General features: G+C 36.7%; 1 protein-coding gene across 1 annotated transcript in view; it reads left to right on the top strand.

The window, feature by feature from the left end:
• Positions 1 to 25,867, top strand: part of CNTN6 (contactin 6) — a 295,689-nt gene that overhangs the window by 29,317 nt on the left and 240,505 nt on the right. Inside the window, exon 2 of the mRNA XM_046683997.1 lies at positions 22,726 to 22,861. Within this exon, the coding sequence (XP_046539953.1) occupies positions 22,807 to 22,861 (55 nt within the window). The 5' untranslated portion in view covers positions 22,726 to 22,806. The remainder of the gene's footprint in view (positions 1 to 22,725; positions 22,862 to 25,867) is intronic.

Raw genomic sequence — 25,867 nt, 5'->3', positions numbered from 1 at the left:
TTTTTTCCTTCTCAGTTTGGATGGCTTTCATTTTGTTTTCTTGCTAATTACTTTGCTTAGAACTTCCAGTACAATACTGAAAAGCAATGGTGAAGGGGGACATCCATGTCTTGTTTCTGATCCTAGGGGGAAAGCTTTCAGTCTTTCACCATTCGGTATGATATTAGCTATAGGTTTTTCTCAAATGCTCTTTATCATTTTGAGGAAGTTTCTTTCTATTTCTAGTTTTCTAAATTTTTTTTCATGAAAGAGTGCTGGATTTTGTCAAATCCTTTTTTGCACATCAATTAAAATAATCTTTTTTACCTTCAGTCTATTAATGTGATGTATTCCATTGATTGATTTTGTTTTGTTGAACAATCCTTGTATTCCTGTGATAAATCTCAGTTGGTCATGATGCATAATCCTTTTAATGTGCTGTTGCATCAGTGGTGATTTTGCCCCCCTAGACAGACATTTGACAATGTCGAGATATTATTGATTATCTCAACTGGAGGAGGGTGGTACTGGGATCTGGTGTGTGGAAACCAAGATGTTACTAAATAGTCTCCAATGGACAGGACAGCTCCCCTTCCCCCCAACAATAATTGATTAACAATTCAAAGTATCAATATTACCCAGGTTGACAAATTTTGAATTATACCAACCCTGCCAACATTCCTCTAGTGTAGGCCACCATTCTTTCTCTAACTTGTCATCTGGACTCTTCCCTCAGCCTCCTCAAAACACCCTACCCTCTCCTACCTTCTTTTCATGCTCTAGCCATACTGAACCTGGCTTAGTTTCTTCCATCAGCCAAATTATCTTTTGCTTTTATCCTCTACACATGTACTTCCCTCTGATCAGAACATCCTTTCCCCCTCCTCACTCTCCAGCATCATCACTAGATTTTACTTCTATCCATTCTTTAGTTCTCAGTTATTTGCTCTAGGAAGGTTTTCTGATTCTCTGTAGACTAAGCGAGGCACTTTTGCAGTATTTCCCCCCAATGCTTATGTCATAGCATTTATCAGAGTTTATTAAAATCACATGTTAATGTCTATCAGGTCTTAGAGGATTATACCCACTATTTGCTCACTATCGTAGCTTCAAGACCTGGGTCTTTGCCATTTATGCAGTAATTTGTTTTCTTGTGGGTTTTTTTTTTAAATTTTAGAATGAACACAAAAATAAATGAATGAATCAGCCTAAACTCTTTTTTATCTGTAACATTCAGGAAATGTTATAGTTAAGAAATGTAAGTAAATTTTTTCTGTGTGTGCACCTCAGATATGTCTGTGGAACAGAAATACCAGTTAAAATATTTTTATTTTAGTTATCTAAATCTTTGTTATTCTGCCCTACCCTTAATTGACTGTTAATGCATTTAAATTTTTTTATTATTTTTTATTTTTGATGAAGAAGATTAGCCCTGAGCTAACATTTGCTCCCAATCTTCCCTTTTTTGCAAGTGAGCAAACCACCACCACAGCATGGACACTGACAGACAAGTAGTGTAGGTCCACACCCCAGAACCAAACACAGGCCACTGAGGCAGAGTGCAACGAACTTAACCACTAGGCGACTGGGGCTGGCCCACATTTGGTTTTTAAAAATTATCAAATGGTTGATCCAGTGTCTGTGCAAAGATACAGGGACCCAGAGTTTTACAGCACTAATGTTTAGGGTGCATTCTTGAATAAATTATCACATATACAAGCAAGATTTGAAAGTGGAATTTGGGGCAAAAGAAAGCAGTTCATCTCAGCCTTTTAAATAGGCTTAGGGCATGGTTTTCTAGGAATTTCTGGTTTTCCCAGGCACTGTCCACTTGCTGGAGAAAGAAACAAAATGTAATCTGCACACAGTGAAATGCCAGAGGCAATGTGAGTATTGTGCAAGTTCAAACCAGGTCAGAATAAAAATGACTGCTAACCAGCCATCCAGCTTGTAAAATGATATAAGAACTCATTCTTACTTATTGCCCTTTGCAAATATTAAAAAATAAGTCATAGTGTGTCAGCAAGATGCTTCAAGTTTCAGTGTTGCTTTATGGACTAGAAGTGTTTCAAGTAAGAGTTGGCTCTGATGTGAATTTCTATAAATCAAAGCCTACTTTTCCACTTAAGCTAATCAAAGTACTGATAATATTTCCTAATGGTTATTTGACAAGCCCTAAAACGCTGAGATGATATCATCTTAGGAGAAAAGATTTAAGACAAAAACCAACATCATGTTATTACGGCGAGCTGGATGCGTTCTGCCTTTTGGGGATTGTAGTTTTTCAGTTTGTTTGCTTTCATATTTCATAGCATTTTTCAAATTCTAATATCTCCTTTTACCATTAGCTACACTCCAAAACCTCTAGAATCGTAGGAATTCTCTAAGGCCTACCAATCTTCTAAATCGATGTTATGTTCCTCAGAGTATTTTTGTCTTCCTCATATGTTTGTCTAACTATTTAAATTGATAATTGTTTGGAAAAGTTTCAGATTTCATTAGCTTATTTTGCTTGCAGGCTTCCGAGCTTCCATTTTCTCATCTGCAATATGGAAAATTGTGGAGAAAGTTAAATCGGTACTTGGTAGTAAAAAAAAAAAATCATGTGCATGTATATGAATGTATGCTAATTATAGATGCTTGTTAAGATGAATCTGATCCTCAGACTTATTCCTCACTTTTGTCTGATCATGTAGTAAGATAAGAGTCCACTTAGCTGGAAAGATTTTCAGAGATTTCATCTTCCCTAATTAGTTTATCTAAAGTAGCAACAATGACTCCCCCATCTCATTACACCCCAGGTCACAGTCTTTTATTATTCCATTTATTTCTTTCTTCGTATTTATCAGAATCTTTATTTACTGTGACTCTGTCTATTTTCCTATTGTCTCTGACACCACTACCTTTAGAATAAAAGCTTCAGGAGGGTAGGGACCATGTTTGCCTTGTTCAATTTTTTATCACTGACACAAAGAGCTTGTAGTAGGTCATCAATCAATAGTTGTTACATAAGATATTTTTTTGGTTGCAGATACCACATTTTATGAACTGAAAGAAATGCCCTGGGTCAAGCCAGAAAGGCTTTCCAAGGCTTTCAAAAAGATTGCATAATCTTTACATTTAGAGCTTCTTCCTGTGTCTCTTCCACATGCCTCCTTCTCCCAAGGCCAGCTACAAACTTCCCACATGAGCAAAGCAAGGATAGAGAGAAAGTCATCTGGAAAGTTAGCACCTTTCCCATTGTTCCTGAATCCTCTTATCTCCTGGTTATCTGTCATCACCACATAACTGGTGCATTAATCATCCCAGATTTTGTGTATATGTATATATATATATGTATAAAATACATATATATAAAATATATGTATTATATGTATAAACTAAGCATCCTAAATTATACATATTTATATATACATTATTCAAACAGATATGTATATATAATATAAATTATATAAAAGTATATACTTTTCATATATTTTATATAACTATATATACTTTACACATACTTTTTAAAAGCATCTATTTATGTATTTGAAATAAAATAGAAAAGTTAAAAATGCCTATTTTCCTTTACTAAGGGGTATGGAAATATGGTTGCTTAAAATACATATCCTAGCACAGTTTGATCATAATTATACAGCAACTACAAAACAATAAAATTAATTTCTTTGGATATCACAACTTTATATGTGTTCCTATTATATACCAACAATATTACTATATAATGAAACCAGGAAGAAAATTCCATAAGATTGATACTGTGCATATTGTAAACTAAATCCATTTTCAATTACATTAATTCTTTTAGTTCTAAAATTTATAAGTCAAATTTATCTGTTCTAATATCTACTGTCAAAAATATATGTAAGCACATAGACCTCCCTAAGTGACTATATTTTATTCCCTTATAATCTTGAGATTCAATTAGGTCCATGGCTAAAGAACACTAAGCAATAATTTGATTCAGCCGACACAACCAGAGGAAATCTGGGAAGTCAATAAACTAGATTCATGTCTTGCATACAAAAATAATAGGTTGATTGAAGTTTTCACTTTTTAATCTGTTACTTTGATATCAAATATTCTCAGTATTAAATATATTTTATTGATTAAATTCCTGCCCACGGGGAAAGATAATCTAACATATAACTAGAAGGTCTATTCTATTTTTTCAGAATTTTTTAGGGCCTTCCATTAGGCTAACACAATAGCTGAAGTGAGATCCTCAGTATGCGAAACTTCAATATCTAATACAGCCATTCAATTTTGTGCAAGTGTATATATACATAAAATATAGATTGTTCAAGAAAAAAGAACTATGAGAGATATAAAGCAAAGGATATGTCTTTAAAATTGAGTGGGCACCAACTTCAGGGCCCAGAGATTCAAAGTTTTGTTGCACGAAATGGCTGTCTACAAGAAATATTCTAAATTAAGTATGTGCTATCCAGCTTTACATAATTGGTTCCCCTTTAGCTACTTCTGTATCCTACCTTGAGTTATTTTAATCTATTTATTGGTTGAATTGTCGAGAGACAGCCCTATCTAAATCAATTACCTCATCCTTTTGAAATTGTTCTCTCTCTTTCTCTCATCTCAGAACATAATTTTTCAGACCACCGCCTTCAATTTATGCACCGTACACGTCTTTTTGACATTTTGTTACATACTGCTTACTTTGTTGCATTAACCCCCACATGATGACACCCCGAAGTGACCAGGATGACATGTTAGGCCAAGATACAGAGTGCCTCCCCCCGCGCCCCCACCCTGTTCTCCTCCATTAGTCTAGGAACAACTGTAGTGTTCTTTGTCATCAGGTCAACATCTTTAATTCATCCTCTGGGTGATTTGGAGGTCATAAAGTCCAACTGCCTCCCCATTCCACAATTTATCAGATAAAGAACTGACCTTCAAATAAACAAAGTATATTCCTAAAATTACACAGAAAGTTGTAGACAGTACCTACACCACAACTCAGGTGCGTAGATGAATGATTATCCTGGAGAAGCATCAAGGGATGGAATAATTAAGTTTAGAATTGAGGAAATTAGCTGTACTGGTTTTGGGGAGATAAAGTCACTACCTGTTCACATGATTAATTTTCCTTCTGAATGTCAACAGCCTCCTACAGATGCACATATTACTACAGAACAACATGCCTATGGTGACTGTTTCTAAAGTTTTAATCAAACAAACGGCAACATTAGAACTCTGATTTTCCCTTTAGCAATCCAAATATATTCAAATTATGAATTGAAAGATATTGGACTTTTAATAATTCAAGCTTTCTGAGTACTATTAAGTTCCATAAAGCTATTGGATAGGTAGTTTTTCTATTTCTTATCTCGTCTAATCTTCATTTCAATTTGGGACAACTAGGTATATGCCTTCTTTTATTTGTGTGGTTTTCTTTTTACTATTTATGTAAGTGGATAAAGCAAAAAGTGAGTAAAATATATTCCAAGAAGGATATTAGAATACTAATGTAGCTAATGCTGCTCCTGGTAACCACTTAGGAAAAAATGGAGTAGTTTAAAAAACAGAGTAGTAGAATATCATCAACCTTAAGAGATCATCAATGTGCTATTATAGAATTGTAACTTGAGGGACATCTGCAGAGCAGTATGAGTGCCAGTGACTTCAGCACATGCTTCCAAAAGTATATGCATATGTTAAGCGCCAGTTAGAGGGCCTAACTCCCTGTTTGCATGGGATGGTCCTGATTATAGAACTCACAGTATTGCATCCCAAGAAACCCTCCAATCCCAGGAAACTCAGGAAATTTTGTTCTGTTGTTCTGACCAAGAGCTGCAGCTGCAAGTGAAATAGTACCTGGAATTGGATGGTTTTCATGCATGTAGGTACAAGTTGGAAAAAGGTTTGGGCTGATTTGTGGCTTCAACTTTTCCTAGTTTTGTGACCTATCACAAATCACCTGACATTTTGCACTGTCACTTACCATTTTTTGTAAAATGTGACTAATACTTTACTCACATATATTTGTGAAGTTTAAATAAAAACATTATTGTGAAATGCAATCTAATAGTCAAAATGCTATGTAAATATAAGATGCTTTTTTTAACTCCAGCAACTTTGCAGCATCAATGTTGGTACATACAACACTCTCTCCACGGCGGCTGCTGGAGGCATATATACAATAACTTGAATGTTGTGTATATGAATTGGTTTTAGACTTGAGTTTCTATGTATTTATCAATAGTTACTGATTTAAAGTCCCAGGTCACACTCTTAAAAACTATTTGCATCAGGCAGTATTCATTTGTATAAAGTAACTTTTGTTTTCTTTCTTTAACTTTTCATCATTACATTTATTAAATACTAAATACTTTTGAATATATACATACACACGTGTATAGGTAGATATAGATATGTTTCCTTAATGCGGAATTTAAAAATTGGTTTGAAAGACCAAACCTTAATTTTTAGTGTGACTTAATTTATTAAAAGTCCTGTCTTCTCTATCTTCTCTTTACTTAATGAAAAAGCCAATTGCAGAACAAGAAGATTCATTAGTAGCAATAATCTTGATATGCTAGTAATAAAAATCTTCGCTGAAGTCCAATCTTTATAAAAAGCACTGACTGCATTTCAAGGCTAATATCTAACCCTACGTCTAACAGACGGCAGAGGTTTAATAATTGTAGGCGATGTTGTTCATGCTCTCAATGAATGTCCCACCCCCATAACCATGCCCAAGATTCACCACTACAACCCTGATGACTAGCCAAAACTGTAAAAACCTATCTCTGCTTGCTGGAAACATGCTTTCCTCCATGCAAGACAAACTAAAATTGCCTGATAGCTAATGCTCCAAGAAGCCACCCTCAATCAGTAATGGATGGGGAATTGATAAATAAATAGCCTTCTTCTGTGCCCCTCAGTTGGGATAACTAAACGTTGTTCTGTACCCAGTGCTCTGCAGAGAGACTGAGATCCAGTTGACCACACTGATAACTGGCCTGACAACAAACCTTCATTGGCTTCGTTCTGTTGAGTAACCCACTTCCCTTTTGGTGTTTCTTGGGACCATCTGCCCACTAAATTTCTTGCATTCAAGTCCTTGCCTCACAGTCTACTTTGGGAGGAACCCAGAACAAGAAAATAATGTTTGATAAATAAATTAGTCCACCCTGCATGAAAAGATACACAGACATACAAGTAAGCCTCTGCTTCTCTGTGTCAACACACAAATCATTTAATCTTTCTCTAAGTTGGTTTATAACAGCTGTTACAAATGGAACTCAGTGAAGAGTTGGGGACAGTGAGTCCTTCCTTAATTAAGGTGGAACTTTTTATTTTACTTTGTCTCAAGAGATTCTTTGAATGTAAATTATAAAGTTGAAATCATAGAATACAAAGAAAGCAAAGGAACTGACAAGTCTTTTTCTCACCTGGGAGGTTGGTCCATTAACATAAGAGGCAGACCCTGCTAAGGCCAGCTCTGATATCTCCCATGTGATAAAAGTTCTTGACACTTGGCAGGAGTTGATGTCTTGATATTATACCTGCAAATGGTAGATCTGAAGGGGAGGTGGGCACTAGGATGTGCCTCCTAGAAATTCAGCCCTTGAGCTCAGAAGTAGGTAGAGTGTGAATTATGAGCCAGTAGTCACGTAAAGTCTGATGGTCATGTCTTATCCTCAGTTCTGCTCTAGGATCTGGGGTACACAAAGGGAAGTTCTTGATGTTGATGGCAGAAGCTGTGTGCAAGTTTCCAAAGCAACAATTAGTCCTTCAGAGTCTAATCCAAGGCTGCTTAGGGGGTTGTTCTCCTTGAGTTAATGGGAGCATGGGTGTTCAGGGAAGGGAGAGTAGCCCCAGAAGACAGGCAAGCAAATCAAACCTTTGTTTTGATTGAATTGGGAGCGAATGAAGTGTTCACTGCTCGCTAAACTCCAGTGAAGTTAACATGTGAGAATGAATGGAGACAAACTTCTCTGTGTGGCAAGGAAGACCTAGGGCACTTTGCACCCATGAACCTCCTGGGACAGAGCTGAGATGGAGGTGACCATTCATCATACTCTGGGGGTGATGGGGATTTTCAGTAAATGCTGTATCAATGTAGTTAAATCTTCCCAGAAACAATAAAAATGCCCTTTGCTTTTTCTACCTTCTATTACAAGTAATTGCTATTCATCTAGCTATGGATATCTCAGAAGTAGTCACAGAGTACTTAGAGTGCCTAAGGGACGAAAAGTTCGAAGGAAAATGTAGCCGTATATCATTGGCATTCATGAGAAAATTCACATTAGCTGTTTGAAAGGCAGGTCCCCGGGAGGCAATAGAGAAATCAGGAACAATATTGTGCCAAAAATACTGCTCTGGCCAGGACATCAGGGAGTTTATGTCAGATAGTGTGAAGGAAAGTGATTTGGGAAAAAAAGATGTATGAGCTTTTCGATATGCATTTGGTTTATTTGTATGTGTATAATCCCTGAAAAACTAATATGTTCTGGGAATTGACAAGCAAGTTGGTTCTGAAACTTCTGAAATATGCAGCTGTGCTTATATTTCTTTTACTCTAAAAGCTCTGAATAACATCTGGTAACATGATCAATACATTTTCAAACTCACAGCTTTTTAAAATCTGTTTGCAACCGATAAGCCAAAAATGTGTTGTGCCCTGGTACCACTTCACACTTGGGGGGCCAAGTTCAAGCCATTGGAGATTCAGGTGCAGAATCCAAAATCATTGCCCTTTTCCAGATGTGCACCTCTTCTGGAAGCCTAAAGATTGGTTGTCCCCTTGATGACGCACCAGGCATGGAGGTTAAAGAAGATTTGAAGAGGAGTGGGTGATATCGTCTTTGCCTGGAGTCACTTTAGTGCAAAAAATAATTACTCTCTCACCTATTTGCTTATTCTAGACTGTTTGGATAATAGTCACTTGAAGGCAGGGAGTCCAGGTTAAGCCTCCTTACTTCTCTTCATTCCTCTTATTTAAAAGTTTTAGTGAATCACCTTTCAAGGAGATTGTACTAAATTCTATCAAGATAACAAAAACAACAATGACTCTCAAAATTATTACTGCTTCCAGATGGCTTTTTCCATAACATCCCCGAAATATAGTTAAGTCACTCATAAGCAGTAACCAACCACCTATTCACTCAGTGAATTAATGTAACGAAATCTGTCCAGTGTATGAGGACACACACACACACACACACACACACAATCGGGAAGAATAGACCATGCAAAATATATCACGAAAAAGTAGATATATCTTAAATATTTCATTCATTTCTTCATTAAAGATACATTGATTAGAAGTTGAAAGGAAAGTGAAAGCATTTCTAAGTGAAGGTATAATAAAAATCTTCATGGAATAAAAGTCATCAAATCTTGGCAGAATGCTAAAATTAGAGAATTCCAGGAACACGGACCAACATAATCAAAGACAGAGGCATCCTTGAAAATTACTTGATCTTTTAAATTTGATTGTTTTGTACTTACTAATACTGATGACAATCATAATAGCAGCTATTATTTATTGAGCCCTGTGTTCATGTGAGATGCTGTTTTAAGCATATGATACGAATTAACTTACCCTCACCTCAAACTTGGGTGGTGGCTGCTATTATTATTCCCATTTTATTGATGAGAGAACTAAGGCACATGAGAGTTCAACAACCTGTATTAACTTTCTTACCTAGTGAGAGGCAGAGGCTGGATTAAAACAGGGCAGCTTGGTTACAGAGCATGGACTCTCAGTTACTACTGTCTCCTCTTAGGAGCTCACAGAGCCACTGACTCAATGACTCTATTTTCCTTTCCATTTCCCTTCAGATGTGGGTGAAGTGACAGAACAAATGCTGCCTTGGACATCAGAGCTCTGGTAGTAGTGGGCATCTACCTATATGCAAAATGAACTGCTGGATCAGGTTGGGAGCCATGCCCCAGAATTATAGCCTTTTGTTTATATCATGTGGAGAAAGGGAACTACTAACGTGGCTGACCTCTGGTGCTCTCCTTCCTTCCACAGATCCGCTTACTCTAATAGGCAGCCATCAAGACTGGCAGAGAGGCAGTTCACAAAGCAATACTCTTCCCGTAGTCTCACTACAGTGCCCCCTCCCTAGACATTTTCCCAGAACTACCTTCACATTCAAACTGCCTCCTGTGCTGGAAGTTAATTAATATTTTTTTTTTCAGAGCGATTCCAAGTACATCTATCCAGATAGCTAACAACAATCCTGCACTTCCCGTATATAGTATCGGAAGGGCCCTAGTCTTGAAATCCACAGATCTGGGTACAAGGTTCAGCTTGGCCACATACAATCTATGTGCTATTGGCCTAATACCTGAAGTAGTGTTACATTACCCTGAAGCCTGCCTCCTACTTGTCTCTGTTGAATTGCCTGCTCTCCCATCTCAATATAGAATTTGGGGAACCAAAAATGTGGCCAGATTCACTCAAATTATGTCACTGGTGGCAGGCAGTGATGGACTGTCTCTGATCCCTTTGGATGCCTGATCCAGTGTTCTTTTCAGAGGCCAGTCTGCCCTTGGGGAACCTGCAGAAGGCACTGCTCCTTCCCTCTAAGTGGGAGTCACATCCTCCCGTTATTCCCTCCCCACTGTTTAGATGGTGCAAACTATAAACAACGTTTTTAAAAGCTCTATCCTATGTGGTTATAGGAGAGTTAGTCAATACCTCTGAGCCTCACTTTTTCTTCTTAGTTTGAAAAATCAAAATGAGACATTTTATTTGAGAAAGCACCTTTCACACTATAGATCAATTTCCAAAGGTGGAGCACTATGTATATGAACAAGAATTCCAGGTATTGGATGGCAGAGAAGCCCTGTTGGTAAGAGGGCAGAAAGCAGACAGAAAGCGAAGGAAATCCAACATAAGATTTTAATAGCCTGCCCATCAGGAAGTGTCTCACCCCGTCAGCTGCTGATTTTTGCCAGCAAATGCCATCTCCAAAGGAGGTAGAATGTGCAAAGGGCTGGGAAATGAGGTGGCTCCCCCATGCCCCATGCCATAGCATCTGTCCTCTCAGGGCCCACATATTTGGGAAGAATAACAAATCCTCAGAGAAGAAGTCTGATCTGCATTTCTGCAATATGAAAAAGCCAAGGAATGGGGCACTTAAAAGACTGAGGTGAAGTGGCATTCCCTCTTCCCAAATGAGTTATTTTTTTCTCTTCTTTTTATTTTTATTATTTGCAAAATTCTAGCCTCTCAATAGCTGAGGAATTTCCCAGAGTTTTGCAGCAACAATGTTGACAGGCAACTGCTTTTTCCTCCTGAGGCGACTTCTATTTCTGCGAGGTCAGGACTGCCAATGGGAGCACATATCAGGGGACAGGTTGATGGAAGACAAGGCAAAAGGTCCAATTGTCCAGGGGCCGAGGACCGTGAACTTTAGCCAAAGGGAACAGAATGGAATCAGTGTATATCCTGCTGTGAGCACTCACTATTTTTTCCCCTTTCCTTTCTTAAAGGATAGCCTTGAAAGAAAGCGTGTTCTTTCTCAGCAGAGAGCTTACAATTCCATAGTTTATTGTATTCGTGGTCACAAGAAAATAGAGATATTCTTTTAATAATTCTTTTCCAGCTAAGTCAGAAAATTCACACACCTATGCATTAAAGAAAGAAGATACGCTATTATGTGTGGTCAGAAAATCACTGATTGGCATGAAAGTGATTAAAATCTAGCCAATTTTCCCGATCAGTTATGCATGAGAGAAAAACTTTAGTAATTTAATTCCTTATCTATATCTTGGGCTTTTTCCAAATTAGAGAGCTCTTTCAAATCCCTGATTTAGTTGATCCCTACAAAAATTTGGAGAAGTCAGTAGGTATTACTGCCCCAATATTTACTGTGAGCAATCTAAGAACAGGTTACGAGACTTGCTCAGATCACGTCACTAGCTATTGGCAGAGTTGGGACATTGAGATCTTTGAATTCCTGGTCCAGAGCTCTTTTCCCTGGATCAAGTTTCCCCAAAGTGTGTTCTGTGGAACGTTCCCCTAGGAAAAGCACTGCCGAAAACAGAATCTCTGGATCGTGGACGTCTGAGAACAGTATGTAATGTACCCTTCTCTTCAAGTTTTATAACGTACTTTAGAATAGAACAGACACTGAGAAATCTTGAGAGAAAGGAACGTGTTCACTTATTTAACTTGTAGTGTTTGACTGAATGCTAATTTTTTCAAAACGCAAAAAGCACACTGTGGGAACTCTTGGGTAGTGCCATACAGCTTCATAACAGTTCGCGTTATTCCCATGGAAGGAGGAATCTTCCATTTGCAAGTCTAATAGGGAGACCTGTTTCTTTTCCAACAGAATGAAATTTGAACTGAAACTCCCAGGGCCAGCTATGGGTAAAATTGTAAAGTCTGTAAGATTGGCCATTGTGGTGAAAGCTCAGGTTCAGGATTCCACTTTCTGGCCACTTATCAGCTGGTCACACTCTGTCCAATTACCTACCCCTTCCGGCTTCGGTACCCTCACCTGTAAAATGAGAGCAATCTTTTTACACACCTTATGGGACTGCCGTGAAGATTACATGAAACAATATGCATACAGTCCTCGGCATGGAGCCTGGTACCTGGTCAGTATTCAAAAAATTGTATTATTACTCTTATTCTTATCTTCTCTTTCAGCCAGCCTCTGGGTATCCCATTCTTTCTCTCCCTCCTCCTATTTTTCTATCCTGTCATACAGTCTGAAAGGACTCTGCTTCCAGCTCTCCTGCCTAGCTTGTGTAGGGCAGAGATCGCAAGTCCGCTGCCTTCAGAGACCAGGCAGGTGATATGAAAGAGTGAGGTGGGCTGAAGATTAGAGCATCGGGGTCTCCCAGACTAAGGCAAAGGATGTTGAAGAGCCAAGCACTCCTGATGCTTGTTGTTAATGCCTTTTTGTTGTGTTGTTACAGTGTGGAAATGTGGATTCAGTGATGCCAACTCTTCAGATATTTAAAGAGAAAGCAGAATGTTCACTTTTATATGGGTTTCCCATTTTTAAACACTCTGCTAGAGGAATATAGCTTTTGGATCACCATCTAATGACCTTTGATACAGAGGATTTCTGGCTTCCTGCTCTTACATAGAAAAGAAAAGCTACAAGTTTAGAAGGGCTGAAGAGGTCATGTAGTTTAACCTTCTACTTGATGTGGAAATGCCCTCTATAATATCCCAGAAAAGCTGTCATCGAGCTGCTCCTTCTAGACTCCTCATCAAAGAACTTGGTATCTCATGGAGAAACCATTTCACTGTTATTCTTTGTATGCAAAATCTCACCAAATCCTTGAATAAACCTCATGCAGTAGGTAGTGCTTTTTGCATTGTAATCATAAAACTGAGGCTCGGAAAGCCTATTTTCCTTTCTCTAAAGTCACAAAGTGATTAAGTATTTGTAGGTTTGAGACAGAAACCCAGACTGTCTAGGTTTCAAAGCCGGTGCACTTAACCACTGGCTAAACAATTCTACTTGTTAAAATGCTCTGGGCTGATATTAAGCTGAAATTTGCTGCCCTGAGATGTCTACCCATTGGTCCCAGTTCCGCTCTCCTGAGACACAAATAATAAGTCTAATCCTTCTTCCACAAGACAGCCCTTCAAATATTTGAAGATGGTCCTCCTCTGCCTGCTAAATCCTTTCTTCCCCAGGCTAAACATATTCATTTCTTTCCACTGACTCTCATAAGCTCCCAGCCACTTCATCATCTTCAACCTGTTTCCCAGAAGAGAGTTTCAGTTTGTAAAAATTCCTCTTAAACCATGATGTTCACAAGAGACTACAGTCCCTCGTGTGGTTACACAAGTGCAGGTTAAGATGGAAATACCGCCTCCCTTGTTTTGGCCACTATACTTTTGTTAATGCAACCTTGGTTACATCAGATTTTTGGCAATTATGTTAAAAGATAAGCAAATATTGCATGTTGGCCTGGAATTACCCCATGTATTTTTTTTTAAATTGAATTGATGTAAAGTCACTTTTCCCCACCCCGCTCGTATTCTAAACAAGTAGATCAATTTTTAGAATACTTATAATATTCTTATTATATAACATCTTACGAGATTTAGCTACTGCTTCAGCCTATACTGATCTGTTTTCTTTTGTTTTTCTTTAATCCGAAAAATGTAGCAAAGCAGGAAAAAAGAAAATTTTCCCACAGTCTGACTATTTTTTCTTAGGCACATAGAGGTAAAGATTTTTTTTTTTACACTACTACTCTAATACTTCCAGGTAAGTCTATTTGTACTTCCTCCAAAACAAAACAGAAAAATGTTTTGTGCACATATTTGTTTTAATACAATCTTGGTATGAATATTCCTATTTAGATTTGTTTTAAATTTGGAATATATACAAGACATATATCAGTAGTAAAATTCAGAAATATCCTGATTAAGAAGGGGGTAAATGTATACATATACGTCATTCTTTTTAATCCAGAAGTTTCTGAATTTTGCTATCTGATATACTCACTATCCCTCCCAGCTTTCTGTTATTCCAGAGGTTAATCAAATATTCAGCAGGCTTGGACTGAGAACTCACCACTAGAAACTTCTCTCCCTGCCATTCTTTAGCCAGAGGTTGGAAAACTGTGGCCTTGGGTTAAACTCTATCCTTGATTGTGTTTTTTTAAATAAAGTTTTATTAGAACACAACTACTCCCATTTGTTAAGATTTTATGTATGTGTGCTTTTGTGCTACAACTGTCCAGTTTAGTAGTGGCAACAGAGGCCAAATGATCCATAAAACTGAAAATATTTGCTATCTAGTCCCTTACAGAGAAAGTTTCTCAACTTCTGCTTTAGCAGTTGGTTGGTAGTCCATCCATTCTGTTATTCAATTCATCACTGAGAAGTGAAATTGGCGTAATTTCCTATCCCTGTGTTAAATGGCACAGAAAGCAAAAATAATTTAGTTATTTGCTTCAGGAAATGTTCGCTTCTAGAGGATAAAACTTACATTTCAAGACCAACATCAAGACCTATGTCCAGAGTGCCCATCAATCGAAAGTTGTTATGTCATAAACTCTGCCCAGTCCTCCTCAGTTCCTCATTTTGCAACAAGAATGTTAAAATCTCTCTGCTTGGGCCATAAAATCCTATAAATATCATCCATAACTTCTCCTTCTGAGACAGTACTATGTCAAGTTCTATTCTCCTTTTCTGTAGTAGTTTCATAAACTTTGATATGCCTGCACAACAAGTATTTCTTGTCACCTCTTTAGGAGTGGAGAGTCAACATTACAAATTCTCTGTAGTGTAGTATCACCTACTGTGCATTCTGTTATTCTGATTAACATAAAACCTGAGAGCGTTTCAGTGAGACACAGCTGCCTGTGTTTTACAGTTGGGAAAATAGGCTCACAGAGACGAACTCTATGCTGAAGTGACGTGTTAGTGTCACAGATCAGGAAGGGAGGGCCCTCTCTCATGGACCTGCCTTCAAGTCTCAGGTCCATGAACTGAACTGGGATAAATATTTACCTCCTATGGGCCTCAGTCTCCTCATCTATGAAAGTAAAGGGCTCACCTATATTATCTATATAATTTTCCTTCAATTCTGAAATTCATTGAAAATATTATTTTTCAGTAGTTAGAAAACCAGTGCCTCACAGTGGTCTCTTTCAGTAAGACTCTGTTGCCTCAAGCAGAAGGCACGTGATATAGACTATATTGATGACCAAGTCCTACAGCTTGGTGGCTCTGATAACGAAATTGTTGAAATGATTCTAACTATTTTCAAAACAAATATATTTGTACTTATTTCATGCTGTTAACGACTTAACATGTAATCATTCCTCCTCTAAGAAAAGAAGTAATCCTTGTTCTATGATTGCATTAAACACGCTGTGTTATATCTTTCTACTAATCTATGATCTATTATGATTGCCTATTTTGAGAGCTGGCATAACAATTATCATAAGTGATAGCATTATATTCTGAAAACAAAGACTGTGATGGGACAATTTGTCTTGCTACTTTGCCTGACTTAATGGCAATTGGGGTTTCCTAGTCCAAACCAGATTTTTTTGGATCATAAATATTTCATTTTTTAATTTATTATTGATTTAGCTTGATAGTAAATAACTCCATGAATGCTGAGGTTTGAAATCTATTGTAGAAATTATTATGCCTTTTCTTCTCTGTCTGGCCATGGATTTTTATCACACTGAAATAAAACAGTGGGGTTACCTGAAGAAAATGGATTTGGGAGTTTTAATTTATCTGGTGCAGTTAATTAAGGAGTTTTAATTTATCTGGTGCAGTTAATTAGTCAATTAACAACAAAAGGGCAATTAGTGCTGAGCACATTTGTTCTGATGATGAACATGCCATCTGAAAATGGATCTTGATCTCTGATGTGAAATTCCTTAATGTCAAAGCAATGTTTCTGTAAGTAGAGGAAGAATAAAGCCCATTAGGAGTAATGCACTTCAACAATAGTTTCCTTTTATGCTAAAGCAACAAATAAGAGAGAGAAGTTGGCCAATATTTTAAGTAATATTCCTCCATTGGCCATTCTATTACTCTACATTTAAAGCAATCACAAAAGCCATTTAGTACGAGTTTCTTTTTCCTACTATGAAAGTGGGAAAATCATTTCAGATTGTACAAAAGGGGTGAGAAATAGATATAATCTGTGATTGACCTGAAGATTTCTATGAACAGTATGTATTAAGGAATTTAATTCTCCATCACCCAAACTGATGTCACATAGTTGTATCTAGAGATATTAAAGAGTATCAGGTTGAGAGGGCTGAACAAGAATAACTTCCCATGTTTTCTTTGTGTCATTCAATGTCATGTGTTAGGTCATCTTAGGCATTCTCTGTAATGTTTGGTGAGTCTCAACTAGAATCCTTTATGAACCCCTTTCAAAGGCTTGTTACAGAGCTATGCATGCGTATCCACCCTACTTTTTTATTGAAGCCAATGTCCCTAGTTCCCAATACAAAGAAATTTGCAACTTCTTTTGTAAAAGGTAAAGAATAGAGATACCATCTCTCTTTTGACAACTCTCATTGTCTCATATGTCTGTTGGGAATATCACAGTTAAATCTGGCAACAAACTCCCAGAATTACCCTGCTGCCTGAAGTCTAGCCAATACTTGACTTTCCTAATTATTCTTGGTTTCCCAGCAATTGCTTCACATTCATAGACTGACAGATGGTTTTATGACCAGGGGATAAATTGAATGATGGCTTTCCATTTCTAAAATAACAGAAAAATTCTGAAACAAACAAAGAAACTGTTAGTGTTATCTGGCGTAAAAAATAATTAGTGTTGGGTACAACCTCACTGTCACAGGAATTGTTTCTGAATTCTTCTCTCTGCCTTCTGGGGTCAAATACTGGTCGACAAGACATGGTACAAAAGGTTTATTTTAAGGCAGGACACTCACAAGCTGAAGCAACTTCAAAACTTGTTGTTAGTGCCAAGTGGATTCCGACTCCTGGCGACCCTGTGTGCAGCAGAGTGGAAGTCTGCTTGTTCTTTTTGAGACATCCTTTCACCTTCCAGTACTTTATCAGACAACACTCCACTGCTCTTCACGGGGTTTTCATGGCCAATTTTCCCAGAAGTCAGTGACCCAGTTCTTCTTCTTAGTCTGTCTTAGTCTGGAAGCTCTGCTTAAATCTGTCCACCTGCTGGTATTTGAAATACTGGTGACATAGCTTTCAGCATCACAGCAACGTGCAGCTGCCACAGTATGAGAACCAACAGACGGTGATATAGTTTCCCGACCAGGAAACGACCCGGGCTGTGGGGGCATGGGTGCTGAACTTTAACCACTGGAGCACCAGGGCTGACGACTTCCAAATAAAGGGCCCGTTTTTTCTGCTAACCACATGATGTTCTTGCTGAGTATGTATACATGGGGTTAGAGAAATACAGTTCCACATTCTCTACCTGAAATCTTTACAGCTAAATATATTTTAGAGATTCAAATGTATTAGACTAGGGATCAGCAAAAGAACTTCCAGAAGCTCTAAATCTGTAAAGGACCAGACAGTAAATATTTTCAGTTTTGAGGGCCAGATGGTCTCTGGTGTAACTATTCAACCCTGCCTTTGTAGCACAAAAGCAGCCATAGACAGTGCATAAATAAACAGGCATGCTGGGTTCGGATGAAACTTTAGTTACAAAAACAGAGGACCAAATTTGGTCAGCAGCCTGTAGTTTGCTGATCCCTATTTTAGCCTTTAGAAAGGCAACGTGGTACAAATTCATATGTGTTTAGACAACACTTCTAGTGAGCTACCGCTCTATCTCAACCAGCACTTCTGGTTCAGCAGCAAAACATAGATATATTCGTACTAAGTTGGATACAATGGACTGAACAATCTCACAGCAGTTCAAGACAGGTTATACCACCAAATGAATTGCGTGACCCAATTTACAAGACTTTTTTAAAAAAAATATTTTGGATTTGCAAGAAAGGGATTGCGGAGCTATACACGTTCTTTTGTTGAAGTGTTTGAAATTGTTACTGTTGCGTTGAGAAATTCCATGAGAGAAAAAGGAAGCACCCATGGTCTCTCGGGAACAAAATTTGTCCAGGAATAATAGAACAATAACCTTAGCAGTTGAATCATGAACCAAGACATCTACTTCTCCAGGCCAAAATGATATTTAAAAGATTGCAAGGTCTATAGACTTCATCTAAAATAAAGTGCTAGTGATGCATTTTTTAAACTTCTTGAGAGGTTCTGGAAATTCTTTTAAGTTAAGTTTATATACTGGCTCCTTTATTTTGCCTCAAGTAATCTTTAAGATTCTAGGAACTTAGAAATAATTCTTGTGGCTATTTTGCGTATCAGTGACCAGCATAAATTTTACTTGCTGAATATTTCGACCCCATTTTGCTGTGAGTAAATAGCCAGACTCTTCTTGTCTGGATTGTTCTCATTGAGCCAGAGTACTCTCCTTCCCCAGGCAATTTAAACTTTTACAAATGGAACTTTTACAAATGGCAACTGATGCATAAATATTAGCTATTTAGGCTATCTTTATAGAGCATTGCCAAATAAAACATCTCCTGGGCTTGGCCCTCATTACAGAATGTTGATAAGCAATCAGATGGTAAAGGGCAATATTTACTATGAAATTATACACTGGGTTGAATCAAATAATCTTAGAATATTAGAGCTGGAAGGTGATTAAAGGTGACGTGCAGGTCAAATCTTTCCATTTTCATAGGAGGAAACTGACAATCAATGTAACTGTAAATGAATCACCCAACGTTACTCAGCTGGCTAGGAGGAAGAGACAACAGTAGAAGCAACACCACTAGATTCCAAGTTTAGTCTTTTTCTTCAAAATATTAGATTATTTTAAGCATGGCAGGGGGTTTCATAATCTCACAATATCAGGTATGATTTAGGTTCTTTGGATGGTAGAACACAACACAGTAACATTCAGATGCATGAAACTGGGATATATGAAGCAGAACTCTTGTTTCTCACAGATCCAAGTGACAGAAGGGTCATGCAAGGGAGTATAGCCAGGGACAGGATGACAGCAAGCTAGGACTGTATGAAGCAGCTTACATATGACAAGTGGGGTAGGGTTGGCTAGGTTTTGTGGGCTTCCAGGAGATTGGGTGTTTTGAATAACTCCAGCAGCCCAAGGAAGAAGGGTCCATTCCTGGGCGTTTAGCATCTGCAGACTCTGGAAATTTGATTTGTGTGCATTATAACCCAGGAGTGTTAGAACCTGATCAGGGAAGAAGTTGGGGTGGGGATTTAGCAAACTCTCTGCCAAGAGGAATTGGGAGTTTTTAGACATGTCTTCAAAATTGGCTGAACGTATTCAAGACAATACTTGTGAAATATATTACATCGAATCAACAAATTTGTATCTTAGCAACTTAATTGTCCTAATAATATCGACAAAGATTCTGGCTTTGATTGTCCTTGGTTTGGCTTAGGTCTGTCTAAGCCATTGGTTTGCCCATCCTTTTACAAAACACTGTAGCCAGGGGAACAGAGTTCTCATTGACAAGACCCTGGTCACATCCCCAGCTTTGGAGCTACGAGGTGGAGGCAAACCCACTTGAATTATATGGAGCTAGGAAGTGGAGGTAATCCCACTCGAGTTATACAGGGAGATAGTTCCTTAAAAGAAAGTCACAGAGCTTGTATCACAGGTGTGAGGCAGAATTGCTGGGTTGGAAAAAAATTATGAATGTCCATCACATAAGTTGACCATATAATTCATCTTGTAAACTAAGACTTTTGGGGAAAAGTGGTACTGTCACTACTTGTACCATGACATTTGGATAAATAGAAACTGTCCAGGGAAAATAGGGATGGATGATCATCCTACCATTACATGATTTTTAAGGGGGATGTAGACTCTGAGGGAGAATTCTATGCAAGTCAAATAGCATCCATATGGAGATAATGTACGATGCATGAGCAAAATTAATAGAGAGTACATCTTTGAGACTAGAGTGGAAGTATTAACTCAGCAATCTGGTTGGAAAAGGACAGTTAGAAATTCATTTTATATGAACTTGAATACCATGCCAAAGACTTTCGATGTTTATGCACTGGGGAGTGACCAAAGGTTTTAGAATACTGATGTAATTGGTTCAAATCACTATTTTAGGAAGATAATTTTGGTTGTAATATGCACATGAACAGAAAGGACAAGAGATTTGAAGCAGGAAGACTATTTAGAGTTCCAATTTTCTTTATCTTACATGTCAATAGTCTAGTCAAAACCATTATCATCCTTTTCTTGGACTACGAAAGTGACCTCAATTTATCTGTATAATTCCACTTTTTACTCCATTCCTCCCGTTCTCCACATCAGCTACAGAGATGTTCGTAAGATGTGAATTAAATTGATTCTGTCCTGCTTAAAATCTTCAATTATAATTTGAAAGAACAACATCTAAACTCTTAATATGGTCTATAGGCCTGACAAAATTGAGCCTCTTTTTCATTCTACAGCCTTGTCTCATGCCACTGTCCTCCTGAATATCAAACTGGATCTTTCCTAGGTCTTTGAAAATGCAAATTCTGAAAATGCCTCAGAACCTTGTCCTACTCTCTCCCTTTTGCTTAGACAAGTCTCATTCCTCATTCTTACCTATCTTAATCCCTACAATCCTACACTCTCCACCCCAGGTACATTCATTCTTTGCCTGGCTAAGAGTTACTCATCTATCAAGGCTCAAGACAAAAATGCTACTTGAACTCCACTTCATAGATCTCACTTTTTTCTTTAAGGCATTATCATATTTTCTTCAAGGCATATATCACCACTTATAACTATGTACCAATGTGTGTGTGTGTGTGTGTTTCTGTGTTTGATTTTGCTGGTTTGTTAAATGTCTGTTTCTCTCATAAGATGGCAAAACTTCAAGGGTAGCAATGAAGGGTTTTAGATTCACCACTAACACCTAAGTACCTAATGTCTTGCAGAGAATGGATATAAATAAGTAAATAAATAAATATTTGAGAAATATTATAAATGAATGAATGGATATAGAATATGATTTCATTTAAATGTAAGGAGTTAAAGGCTGAGAATCTGTGGTGTCAAGGGGAATGGTAAGACGATGTGAAATATGAGAGAATTTGTGAAAGGGTCTTATCACCTCAATATAGCATATTAACCTGAATATTGTTTATTTTCCCGTTGATTTTTATTCATTGGTTAAATTTGAAAGTGTTTAATTTAAAATTTATAAAAGCTTAAAGTTGAATATGGTCAACATTTTTGGTTTAAGTTAAAGATAAGTTAAAATAACTAGTAGCAGAAAGAAATGAAAGATTTTTAAAACTTGAAGATACATCAGGGAATGATTATAATTTCATTACTTACTAGCTTTCCACTTAAAATCCACATGCTTCCAAAAGGAGTTTGAAGTTTCAAGAAAATACATTTCCACTAAATCAAAAGCTCCCAAAGAGTGCTATCATTTGATATATAGTAATTTTATCAAATGTGACCTAGGTGAGTTTATTCTGAGTTTATTCCATACTTTTTTGAGATTATGAGTTTTATGAACCTCTTATTAGATTTCTTTTTCAGAGTAAAGGCCAAATAAACACTTTATCTTGATTTCATTTATCATTGAAAAGCTTAAATGTCAAAATAAATTAGAGAAAATTATGATGTAACCCCATAGGAAAAGTATTTCTCCTATGTGAGAGATAACTCTTGCAGAAATTGATTTCTTGCAGAAATTTTGCAGCACAATATTAATTTTAGTTCTAGTAATGTTAGGGAAGATAATGTTCCCCATGAATATATTCTCGACAATATTGATAAAAACACTTAGAAAACCCATGAAATGTATAAAATCAGTTTATATATGTAAAATAAAGCAATATTTTATCTTATTCCCTGATGGTGTAAAATCAAAAATAAAAGCTGACAGAATTGCAGGAGTTGGTTTAATATTTTTTTAATCCTCTTTAACATTTGAAAAACAATCGAACTTAAAATTATACTAATGAAAGTTTTAATCCATGTGGAATACATTCAATCAAATTGCATTCCAACCCATTAACTACTACAGCAAATTACATAGTAAATGACATGTATATCTGAGCTGTGAACTGAAATTATGGAAACTTTACAAAATATACATATATGTAAAAGTATACCTTTAGGTTGCTTTATTTTGGATAATATATTTTAATATTAAATTGAATAAATATGCAACAATTCATATACATTTTAGAATATGCATGTTTGTATGTTTGTCATTTCATGACAATTTTGTTTCTTTCAGACTCTTGAGATACAGACTGGAAGATAGACATTATTTTTCCTGCTGATTGTATGGGAGAAATTTTGACCTTAGAAGGTGGAAATGAGGTTGCTATGGAAACTGGTAATTCTGCTGCCACTCATAAATACTTGTGCAGGTAAGGTGTTCTATTGTTATGAGTTTTGATTGATAATTTATTGGCATTTTATTGTTTTCTACAGGTGAAGCAATTTCAAATGCACAATACTTACGTTATTTGAATCACAAAGTGATAAACAAAATTTTGGAGGTAATCTCTATGGCTAATACACATCGTTTAATCCTTACAAAAATATATCAAGTGCTATTTTTAAACAGTACTAAGATTATTTCAATTATACATTGTCAAATATAAAATTTTTATGGTAAAAGAATGTGGCTAAATCATTTTTGTCATTAATAAATAATAAAGAATAGTTCTTTTTTATTACTTTTATAGTGGAGTCTTTGAAAAATTAAAACTGAGGGGCTGGCCTGGTGGCATAGTGGTTAAGTTCCCACATTCAGCTTCGGCGGTCCAGGGTTGAGAGGCTCAGATCCCGGGGGCAGACCTAGCACAGATTGTCAAGCCTTGATGTGGCAGCATCCCACATAAAATAGAGGAAGATTCACACAGATGTTACCTTAGCGACAACCTTCCTCAAGCAGAAAGAGGAAGATTGGCAGCAGATGTTAGCTCAGGGCCAATCTTCCTCACAAAAAGGTAAAATTCAAAACAATAAAAATTTAAAATTAAAATTGAAATATATATTTGCCCTCAAATTTAGAATTTGGTATGGAAAAAAGCTATATTGATATAGAAGAAAAAATGATATAGAATATTACCTCCTAACTAGAATAACTTTAGAAATTTTTCTCTCCATTTTGATGATATTCTTTCATTCAACCTAAATATGTTAATGTCTGTGTATCAATTAGCTTTTGCTGTGTAAAAGCCCATCCCAAATCTGAGTGGATTAAAATAACAAATAACCATGTATTTAGTTGACAAATCTGTGGGCTGTCAATTTGGAATGGGCTAAACTGAGCTATTTTTCTGGTCTTGCCTGGGTGCACTTACATCTGTGGTCAGCTACTGGGTCCTCTGGGACCTGGCTAGTCTAGGACATGCTCAGCCAAGTCAACCAGGCTGCCTCCACCTGGGCCCAAGTGTTCTCTCATCCTCTTTGAGTCTGGGCTCTTTCACATAGGGTCTGCTCAGGATTCCAAGAATAATCAGAAGCACACAAGATTTCTTGATGTCAAGACTTGTAACTGATAGTATCATTTCTGCAGCATTCTTTTAACCATTGCATCACACAACCAGTCCAGATTCAAGGGGTATGCAAGTATACTCCATTTCTTGATAGAAGAGCTGCAAAGTTACACTGTAAAGGGACATAGAAATAGTAAAAGGAATAATAGTGGCTGTTTTTGTAAATAATCAGCCACAGTCTGTTAAGATCATAGAGTTCCGGTCTTAATTGTCAAGCTTACTTAAGTGAGTGCTCACAGAGCATGGACATTGACTAGGTCAGCTGATTGTAGGGCAGTCTGTCTGTTATACCATGCTGGTTCCCCCCAACTGTAATGACAGGTACTATTGAAGTTATATATATTCATAACGAAGCAGTAATATATTGGGAGAAACACAAGAACAACCAAACCAGAACATAGCAATTGTGAGAGACATATATTTAATAGAAATTCCGAGAAATAGAAAGATATACTAATCCTAAAAGCTATGAGAATGCTAAAAGATGCAGAAACCAACCATTAGAATTAAAAAAGCATATAAATATAAGTATTTTAACTACTAGAGAATCTAGGGGCTAGAAGGGCTACAGTCATATTTATTTGAAGTTATTGCATTATTTTCAGTTGTGTCACTTGTAGCTCTCTGTAACTAAGATTTGGAGCTAAATAATGTCTTTGTTTTTTGTAATAGATTAAAAAAAGACCGAGCAGAGTCATCAAGGTGCCCCTAAATTATACATATATGAATAAGAATTCTATTCCTACCTTCAAGTTTCAGCTTTCTATCAAAAGTTAGCACTAATATTTTGCCCTTTAAATATGAATAATGAATCAGTATGGTATCTCTAAAAGACCTTTTGTGTTAAATTAAAATAAATTATTATTCTCAGAACACACGACAGATCTGAGAAATCCTCCTGTTCTTCTATTACCTTTATTTCTCCAAATTGGATGTGATTCAGCATGTCCTTTTGCTTTATTCTAAAGAGAAAAATAATCATATGTCCTTGGTGTACAATTTCCTTGTGAAAGAACAGATTGGATTTTTTTTAAGCCATAGCCATTCGAATAAAATAATCTGAGCTAAACGTTGCCCCAGAGGTAAGGAGTGCTGATAATGACATACACAAGAGAGCATTGCTTTAAATCTGTTTGTTTTTTAGAGATTTCATGGTGTGTTTCCCTACTTGCAGATATTATCTTAGCTTAGAAAATTAGATCTTCTAATGATAAAGTGTTATTTCTTTGCATATGTATATCTTCTTTGTTTTCCCAAAACTTACTTTATACTCATTCTGAAAGGCCAGCAAATCTTTCACAATTATTTGCATTTTCCTTCCCATTTTTACTGTTATAATCTTTGCAAAATGTTGACATTTTAAATCTCTCCAGACTCTAAATTAAAACTTAAAATTTTGCCTCCAACTTCTACTCCTGGTTTTTTTGTTTTTTCAATTAACTTTACAACTTTTTCTAACACCTTTCCTATAGACATTGGACTTTGATCCTTTACTATGAATCATAATCCATACAGACATATATTATGATTCTGAAATATTTTTGAAATTATGAGTGTTTAAAAACTCTATTGTTCTATTTCAATATTTTTTAAATATTACAAGAAAACCAAGGCCCATTTAATTAAGACATGTAAGTGCTAATTATATACTTTTTAATAATTTCATTAATGTGTGTGGTAGGAGAAATCATTGCCCTCAAGAATATCTAGGTCCCGATATCTGGAACCTCTGAATTTTACATTAAAAAAGCAAAATGGATTTTGGAGATGTGAGTAAGTCAAAGATCTTGAGATGAGTGGATTAACCTGAAATATCGGGGTGGGAGATTACAATGCCTTTATAAGAGGGAGGCAGAGGGGCATTTGACA

The sequence above is a fragment of the Equus quagga genome, chromosome 1 (genome assembly GCF_021613505.1).
Source record: "Equus quagga isolate Etosha38 chromosome 1, UCLA_HA_Equagga_1.0, whole genome shotgun sequence".
NCBI lineage: Eukaryota > Metazoa > Chordata > Mammalia > Perissodactyla > Equidae > Equus > Equus quagga.
The sequence above is the reverse complement of the archived record's forward strand: the minus strand, read 5'-3'. Positions and strand labels throughout refer to the sequence as shown.